We start from the raw sequence: 9,028 nt of genomic DNA on the forward strand, positions 1-9,028 counted from the left end.
TCCGCATCGCATAGGTTAGGGCGTTTATGAGCAACAGACCGTTTGCTACAACCGGCACTTTGATCCATTTTAATTATTATTCCTACGTTTTAAAACGTCCCGATTGTATTTTTTTAATTTATAAATTTACTATAGTCACGGAATACGCAAACCCTCGCGCCCGCTTATAGTTTGACGTTTCTAACTACGGCTAACTCGAATTCTACGTACGTCCGTTTACACCCACTAAAAAGAGCATTTCCCTATCTGTAATAAGTGCGATAGACAGAGATAGGAAATAAATCGCGTTCAGTGTAACTCAGTCTATGACTGTTATAGATCCTATCGATGTGCAAAGAGAGCGGCACATCATTTAACATAAGCAAATAATATTGAACCGTTATAAAAATCATTTTTAAGTTTTATACACTTTACGGTAATAGTGTTTCTATATTATGTATGAATCAATATTTATATTTTCGGCCGTCGGGTATAGGTTGTGCTTTTACATCTTAGCTTTAAAAAAGCACTGCCGAAAATGGGTAGCCTCAAATAGTTACTACTCAAGTCCTTCCGAAGTCAGTTGAATATGCAAAAAACGTCTGGTAATAAAATTTAATGAGTTTCATAGGCGTCCCTAAAAAAGTTTTCTGCTAAAGGTAAAAAATTCTAATAATTTGTATATAATGTGTAGAAAATTTCTATTATAAGTTCATTTGGCCAACAACATATTTTAATTATTTGTGTCCTTAAACAATTTTATTATATTGGTCGTGAATTTTGTTTTGTTCCGTTTCAAAAGGTCTCCAAAATGCCATGTTGTGATAATATTAGTAAACAAAATATCCCTCTTATTTCTCCCTTTCGCAATTGTAATATGAATGATTGATAGAAGGTGCCTATAATAAATTAAAATTGCCTGATTCTCACCAAATTCCGCACTGCAGCACTGCACTGCTGAGCAATTTATGAACCACTCGCCTGCTGTAATTTATTGTCCAGAAGCCCAATACAACTGTGCTCGTTTTGCTTTGGCCGCGCTCGCATTCTTCAACTGGTCGTATACATTTCTACCACCTGCACTTTTAGTTCGACCAGACCTATATATGGGTATGGCTAAATAAATATGGGAACAAGTTTTTCAAATATTTCAATGCCGAGTTGCTGCTTAGCGACCGAGCCTGGTACATACCTTGAAATTATAGGTTCTTCAATTGACTTCGGAAAAACTATACTTGCGAAATCAAATAAAGCCTTACAACAAGCACTAAGAAGATTGTAATAGAATTGAACGTAGCTGTTTCCAACAGTGTAAATATATTTAGCATTCTTTAAACAAATTGTAAAAAGGAAAGTTATTTAAGTGTAGAAACGTCTTGACAAGATAAAAGGATACCCCAAATTGCATTCTCCCGTATTTATTCCAACCGTGAGCAATAAAATTAAAACTGAATTGTAACTGACCCTTCTAAAGAAATCACACTTTAAAGTTTGTCGCAATATTTAAGAAACGCCTTATGTAAACTAAGCAATTCGCTTACATCATCCAAAGTGACGTATAGTTGAAATGGATCAGTCATCATCTGTGTAGTAGACGGTCTTTCAATGTCCATCCTTGGAATTATACTGCCTCCTCGATAGAAGTACGGTGACTGCAATAAAAAAAATATTTATATTTTGAAAGTTTACTGTAATTAACTGAATAATCAAAACAATCTCATATTAATATTATTAAATACTTACCGTAGTAATATTTACGGCTAGGCTTTGATTTGTGCCACCTTCATAAACTGCCCATGAATCATCGTCAACCCTGTACCAAATATCGTTTCCAGGAAAAGTGACTTGCACCTCACTCACACCAGCCTCCAACACTGGCCTCGAAAGAATTTCCTCTCCTAAAAACCAATAGAATTATTACCAACCAAGGTATCACCTTTGTACTTACCAATCAAGAAGTGATCGTCATAATCGATATATTCGGGGTAGCTGTAGAAGAGCGGCCTGATCAGAGGGTCTCCACTTTCGGTATGGTCGAACATGAGCCTGTACCAGTAGGGTATGTGCTTGTAACGGGTCTTGATGGCAAGTCTGATCACTGATTGTACCTCTTCAGAGAACAGATACGGCTCTCGTGGAGCCGAATCTTCACTAGAATGAGCCCTGAAATATGGTATCCAAATACCCACCTACAAATCATTTTTCGTTAGAAATGATGTGATAGTGAAATGAAAAACTAAAGAATGGAATGAAGAAGGTGATGAAGGACATGAAACAAGTGCAATTTTGAAGTATGGAGGCAATACAAAGGCAGATGTGGAAGGAGCTTTAAAGACAGCGGGATAATCGTTTAAAAAACCCACCTGGTACCACCTCTGCAAAAGCTCTTCTGTTGGATCACCATAGAATCCTCCAACGTTTGCTCCACATTGCACTGTTGCCACTAAATTGTACGTAAGACATTCATATATACTACTTCGAAGATGAGGCCAGCTTGCGGTATTATCTCCAGTCCACACAGCAGCATATTGATGAGATCCTGCGAAATGGGCGCGACTAAGAATGAACACCCTTTTCTTGTACTGGTCCCTCAAGGATAGTCCTGCGTCTGCGGCTCTCACCTAAAATGAGATTTTTCGAATGTACAGAAAAATTTAAATGTATTATTTTACTTACGTGCATTAATGGGTAGAAGTTGTGAACTTCCCTGTCCTGGATTTGGTCGTAATGTAAAGTTTCCGGTGGAAATGTCCTTTCGGTGGTATCGTTCAGAAAGGACGGTTGGTTGGAATCATGACAGAATCCTGCTATAGTTTCGGAAGTTCCCGAAAACTTACTAAAATCAAAAAGGAATGCGTACCAGGTATGAGCGTCTGGGGTCAGGAAGTCGATCCAAACCGATTCTCCAGCTTTGGTGAGATCTTTAATTAAAAATATTTCAGCGTGAAAAATATATATCATGACTTGGTTTGTAGAGTTCCCTGACAGTTTTCAGTGGTTGGACAATTTCCAGACTGGTTAAAACACTTAACATTTGGAAAAACATGTTATTTAAAAGTACGATGATGATTTTACAAGTTGTTATGTCGTGGCCCATTACTTGGTTGCTGCCAGTTATAGGCTTACATTTCTATAGTCTTAAATAGGAATCTTTGACCTGCCCATGCCCACGCAGACTAGACTCTGACCGAAGACCGGTAAGGACGAAACTGTTCACCAGACAAAGACGGTCCTCTGAAACGTAGTAGCTTTTGCAACTGGTCCCATTCAATACTTCCAATCGCTTCGCCGTTCTTCATTGACGGCATCTTCAATGGTGACTGAGGCTGTTTGTGACCTCGTCACCGCTCTTATAGGATTACTGTTGTTGCGCACGTCTCTAGTCCTGTAGAGAGAGGTAGATGGAGTGATCCTGGGTACGTCTCCGACATCGCTGCACGAGCATAAAGCCTATGCAGTGCACTAGTGGAAGTTTGATGGGAGATCTTGTTTGCGTCGCCCAGCGTACCTACTTTAAATATTAGCAGGGGCCTTGAAAATTTTAAAACCATGACACATAACTCTTTTTTCCTCTGAAGCTTTTTCGTGGCTTGTTCTGATGAACAGAGTAAGATGTCTGTCTAAAAGTCAAGATAACTAGGCAACCAACCAGGAATTTGTTCAACCAAATTTTTGAAAGCTTATATTTTGGTTTTAACTTTTTTTGTCTTAAATGCTTTACAAAATATTTAGTAGATGGAATTTTGCCACTCATTCGACTAGTAATTAAAATAATTTACGTACCTTTGAAATCGCTTCCATCGGGAGTTTTAACGTAATAATCCAATTGTTTAGCGGCAACGTATATATAGTAGTCTAGATCGACCGGTACATGAGTATTTGAAACGGTGATGATGCGACGCCCTGTAGCTGATATGTTTTGTTGCATTTCCAAGGGATCCGAAAAGTTTTCGGGATTCCACTCGAAATACCTGTTATTATTGGTGTAGCCATAATCAAGGTAAATTATATCCAGCGGAAAATCAGCCTGGTCCATTTTCGCTACCACGTCCTTTACTTCTTCTTGGGTCCAGTAAGTATGACGGTTTTGGTGGTAACCAAAAACCCACAACTAAAAATGTAATTCATTACAGTATCAACGTGAAATTGGAATATGAATAACATATTATATTGTTACTTGTGGCATGCGGGTAATGCCCATCATGGAGGTGTACTGTCTAACTACGTCCCTAGGCGTGGGACCCAGGAACAAAATGAGGTCAAAATGTCCACATTCCACCATAAAATAAGCCGAAGGTCTGTCGCCGGTGTAGCTGATATCCACAAACATCTGCGCTGCATTGTGTAAAAATACGCCCGAAGTGAAATCAGCCCTGTCAAAATGAAAACGATTTGAAGGAAGTTTTAAGTCAATTGCAGTAACTTACGAGTGTCCATAGACAACTGGTATGGATCCGTACAAAGCCAAGGGAGAATCCTCATCGTATTCCCCAATATCGAGGTTTTTCATTCGAAAAGGTTCCGATGAACCGTCAGCTGTTTCTTTCAAGGCCAGTTGGAAAGAGTGTTGGGCTAAACCATACAGATTTTTAGCTCCCTCAAATTCTACTGTAAAGCTGAACGCTTGTTCTTCTATTATCTCAGTCTGAAATATAGTTATTTCGTTTAATACATTATTATAGTTCAAAATTGAGTGGTATATTTTATTATTGTGAACTAACATTTTTCATAACTAGACGATCCCCATTTAGAACTATCTCCAGTTGATCTTGGTGGTAACATTCCACAGTAAACGGTGGGCCTTTTCTTACCACGATTTTTTCATCTACCGCCCGGGCTGCAGTTATAGTCACTGTGTCATCTGATATTTCTATTGTTGGACTAAAACGAGATGCGTATAAAAATAAAATCACCCTGTAATGTACTGCAATATTTATGGATATCACAGGCTGTTACAAATTTGCTTCTCACTACAGGGTTCTCGAAAACGGTAAGAGATACAAACTAGCTTAGATGGGGGCAAAGTTGCATAATCAGGGGACCAACATTATGCCTCTAAAAAATCAAGGCTAACATGATTAGTTTTCGAAATATTTGAAAAAAAAAAAAAACGAAATTTAGGAAATTCGTTTTTGTTTCGTTTCAGCCTTGTTTAAGGTGATATTGAAAAAAGAATAACACTTTCTCAGGGCCACTTCTTGCCCTCTATCGAATGGCATAATCAATTTTTATATGTCACGTTTCGTCACGCCAGGACCATCATCAATTTAATTTTTTTAAATACGACCCTAGAAATTTTATTACATTTTTTGCAAGCCCTCATAACCCCCAATACTGTACTAGCTCAATCCGAACCAGATTCAGACGTTTTGTCTCGAAAAATTCATCTTCAGTGTATTCGTTTCAAATTTATCTAATTTTTTTATTTAGATTTCTTTGTTTATTGAATTATCGTACACTGTAAGTGTCGTTAGACCCTGTGAAATCCATCTAGTTATTTAAATTATTACCACCACGCATTAAAATAAAAAATTTTTAGTTTTATTCCCGTGACCATAGTTATTTCTAGGCTTCTCGAGTGCTCAAAATTCAAACAAATTCTGATCTATTTTTTTCAGGATATTCATACAAATATATCTGATATGCTCTTACAGAGTTGCAGTTACAAGTATAATAAATTCCGATAATATTACGCTGATCTTCATTTTCAACCTCTGCCAAAACGAAAATGATTTTGAACATTTACTGAAATTTTTTAAAGAATAATATTCAGTTGGCGTTTTGGTTGTTATATGCATTGTTAAGAATTAATTTGTCATAACAAAATTAAAATTGTAATAATGTTTTTATTTTGACGCAACGACTTATTGAGTTATGTATAACCAAGTGATGGTAATAGTATAATAATAAATGTTTTATTGTAACGCGTGGTGGTAATAGTTTAAATAGGATTTCACAGGGTCTAACGGCACTTACAGTGTACGATAATTCAATAAACAAATAAATCTAAATAAAAAATTTAGATAAATTTAGAACGAATACACTGAAGATGAATTTTGCGAGACAAAACGTTTGAATCTGGTCCGGGCTGAGGCAGTACAGTATTGAGGATCATGAAGGCTTGCAAAAAATGTAATGAAATTTCTGAGGTCGAATTTAAAAAAATTTAGTTGATGATGGTCCAGAAGAGACGCAACGTTACATACAAAAATTGATTATGCCATTCGATAGAGGGCAAAAAATGTCCATGAGGAAGTGTTGTTATTTTTTCAATATCACCTCAAACAAGGCTGAAATGAAACAAAAACGGATTTCCAAGATTTCGGATTTTTTCAAATATTTCGAAAACTAATCATGTTAGCCTTGATTTTTTAGATGCATAATGTTGGTCCCCTGATTACGCAACTTTGCCCCCCATTTAAGCTACTTCGTACCTCTTACCGTTTCCGAGATCCCTGTAGTGAGAAGCGAATTTGTAACAGCCTGTAGAACAATAGATTCACAGCCACACACAAAAAAAAGTTGGGTATACTTTTTATGCGACATATATTTTTCTTAGTAATTTGGCCTCCTGAACACGAATCTGGGGTCAGAATTGGCCCATCACGTCACAATTTTTTCCTAACCTCAAAAAACTTGTGAAAAATAGTGAAAATTGATGAAAATTTACTGGGAAAATTTGGAAAAAAATTTATTTCCACATCAAATAGTACATTTTTATGTAAAAGACTCTGCTGAATTCAAATCCACTGTCAGAATTGAGCTAGAACGTGTGGTTTTTTTTCTAACCTCAAAAAACCGAGCAGGAATCGCTATTTTCAAATTCTGAGCGGATTTTGACCAGATTTTGTATAAAGGGGTTTTTTGGGTCGCTGATTACGAATATGAATTCACATTGTAAAAATTCAAGATGGCTGATCCAATATGGCGGGTGTACTTTTTTGAAATCCACCGATTTCAGTAAAATTTGGCATCATAAGGATTGCTGGTTGATCTCACCTTCATTAATCACACATCTGGAGCCAGATTTTCATAAATCAAGGTAAAAGATGCCACTCCGTCTAAAAATGTGACTTCGCTTAAAAAAATGACTTAAGGACTCTACACATGTAATGATGTGTAGTGTGATGTGCTTGTTTCCATGGGACAAGACAAAAAAGTTTCTACTTTATTCTTTCATTTATTTAGTCGTGCATGGGCTTATGGTTTTCCAATCAGATTTTTTTAACTACTATGCAGTTTTCCTATGGCATTTAGATGCTTTTATTTCTTAATAATTTTAAAGTTCAAGGAAAAGGACACATTACTGCCACACAGCACATCACTGCATCTGCTTATGCCTTCAATCTAAAAATGTGACTTTGCCGAAAAAATGCCGCCTACTCGGCCTAAAATTATGACTCTGCCTACAAATTTTACCTTGATTTATGAAAATCTGGCTCCAGATGTGTGATTAATGAAGGTGAGATCAACCAGCAATCCTTATGATGCCAAATTTTACTGAAATCGGTGGATTTCAAAAAAGTACACCCGCCATATTGGATCAGCCATCTTGAATTTTTACAATGTGAATTCATATTCGTAATCAGCGACCCAAAAAACCCCTTTATACAAAATCTGGTCAAAATCCGCTCAGAATTTGAAAATAGCGATTCCTGCTCGGTTTTTTGAGGTTAGAAAAAAAACCACACGTTCTAGCTCAATTCTGACAGTGGATTTGAATTCAGCAGAGTCTTTTACATAAAAAAGTACTATTTGATGTGGAAATAATTTTTTTTCCAAATTTTCCCAGTAAATTTTCATCAATTTTCACTATTTTTCACAAGTTTTTTGAGGTTAGGAAAAAATTGTGACGTGATGGGTCAATTCCGACCCCAGATTCGTGTTCAGGAGGCCAAATTACTACGAAAAATATATGTCGCATAAAAAGTATACCCAACTTTTTTTTTGTGTGTGGCTGTGTTATCTTTTCACATAAAGTTTTTTTGTAATATTTTCTTCTTACCGATAGTCAATTTTGCTAATAACGATGCCATATCTAATGATGAACCGACGTTGAACCTTTTCCAATACCTTAATCCTCATTTTAGTCTCAAATAATATCGATAGTTCCAGAGTTAGTTCTTCACCGTTACCGTTGGTTAACGGTACCTGAACCGTATTGGAAACTATTGTAGCATTTTCCACATTAGCCACAAACAGTGTGTTTTCGTCCAAAACTTGGCTTCTGAAAGTCCTAAAAAAAATAAAAATATGTAACCATAATCTATTCTTAAATTTATGAATTTCAGAACTAACAAATGCAACTTTGTTACGACTTTAAAAAATTACTTACGCGCAGAATGCTTCCATGCTGCAGTTATGGAAGACATTATCTAAAGCTAACACTGACGTTAGGAAGACCGTTATTAACCAGAACCTAAAATTATTGGGTAACAATACAATTAAATGCCGTTAACTTACTTAAATCTACTTCTATGTAAATGTAACGAAATATTCACATTAATTTGCCACAAATTATTAATAAATTAAATTACTTACAACATGGTTTCTGAACTAACAGAATCTAGTATATTAAAAATTTATATAAATATTAGATTTTATCTCTTAATCTCGATAATATCGAAGATTAGCGAATTAAGTAAAAGAAACCTTAAATTCAGTACCTACTAAATATATGAGGATTTTCTAGTAATTTTTATGTAATTATTTAATATTAAATGAAACAATTGAATATTTCTACTGTGACATGTTTCCTTTGATATAACATTATGCACATTTAGTTATTTCCTGTTGCTATGCACCAAGTAAGTTAATCCTTATTAATTAATTTATAAAAAATATATACCTATTTGTCATGTATCTTATCTAAATATGTTTACACAATACTGTTTGTTTAAAGTATATTAATCCTTTTTAAACATAGTTAATCTCATTTAAAAAGACAAGCTACCTACTGAAATTTCATGATCTATCTAAAATCATGTCACATTATCACTATATACTGCAAAATCCATTTTTTAATCCTCAACATTACTTAATAGATCGT

At 35.5% G+C, this 9,028-nt stretch overlaps 1 protein-coding gene across 1 annotated transcript in view; it reads right to left on the reverse strand.

The window, feature by feature from the left end:
- Nucleotides 1-8,534, reverse strand: part of LOC108904462 (probable glucan 1,3-alpha-glucosidase) — a 12,876-nt gene extending 4,342 nt beyond the window's left edge. Inside the window, exons 1-12 of the mRNA XM_023456315.1 lie at nt 8,521-8,534; nt 8,315-8,398; nt 7,985-8,215; nt 4,701-4,860; nt 4,407-4,624; nt 4,157-4,352; nt 3,763-4,090; nt 2,656-2,900; nt 2,343-2,600; nt 1,928-2,168; nt 1,723-1,877; nt 1,521-1,631 (exon numbers count right to left, since the gene is read on the reverse strand). Coding sequence (XP_023312083.1) covers nt 1,521-1,631; nt 1,723-1,877; nt 1,928-2,168; nt 2,343-2,600; nt 2,656-2,900; nt 3,763-4,090; nt 4,157-4,352; nt 4,407-4,624; nt 4,701-4,860; nt 7,985-8,215; nt 8,315-8,398; nt 8,521-8,525 — 2,232 coding nt within the window. The 5' untranslated portion in view covers nt 8,526-8,534. The remainder of the gene's footprint in view (nt 1-1,520; nt 1,632-1,722; nt 1,878-1,927; nt 2,169-2,342; nt 2,601-2,655; nt 2,901-3,762; nt 4,091-4,156; nt 4,353-4,406; nt 4,625-4,700; nt 4,861-7,984; nt 8,216-8,314; nt 8,399-8,520) is intronic.
- Nucleotides 8,535-9,028: the final 494 nt, after the last annotated feature.

The sequence above is a fragment of the Anoplophora glabripennis genome, unplaced genomic scaffold, assembly GCF_000390285.2.
Source record: "Anoplophora glabripennis isolate ALB-LARVAE unplaced genomic scaffold, Agla_2.0 scaffold84, whole genome shotgun sequence".
In the NCBI taxonomy this organism is placed as follows: domain Eukaryota; kingdom Metazoa; phylum Arthropoda; class Insecta; order Coleoptera; family Cerambycidae; genus Anoplophora; species Anoplophora glabripennis.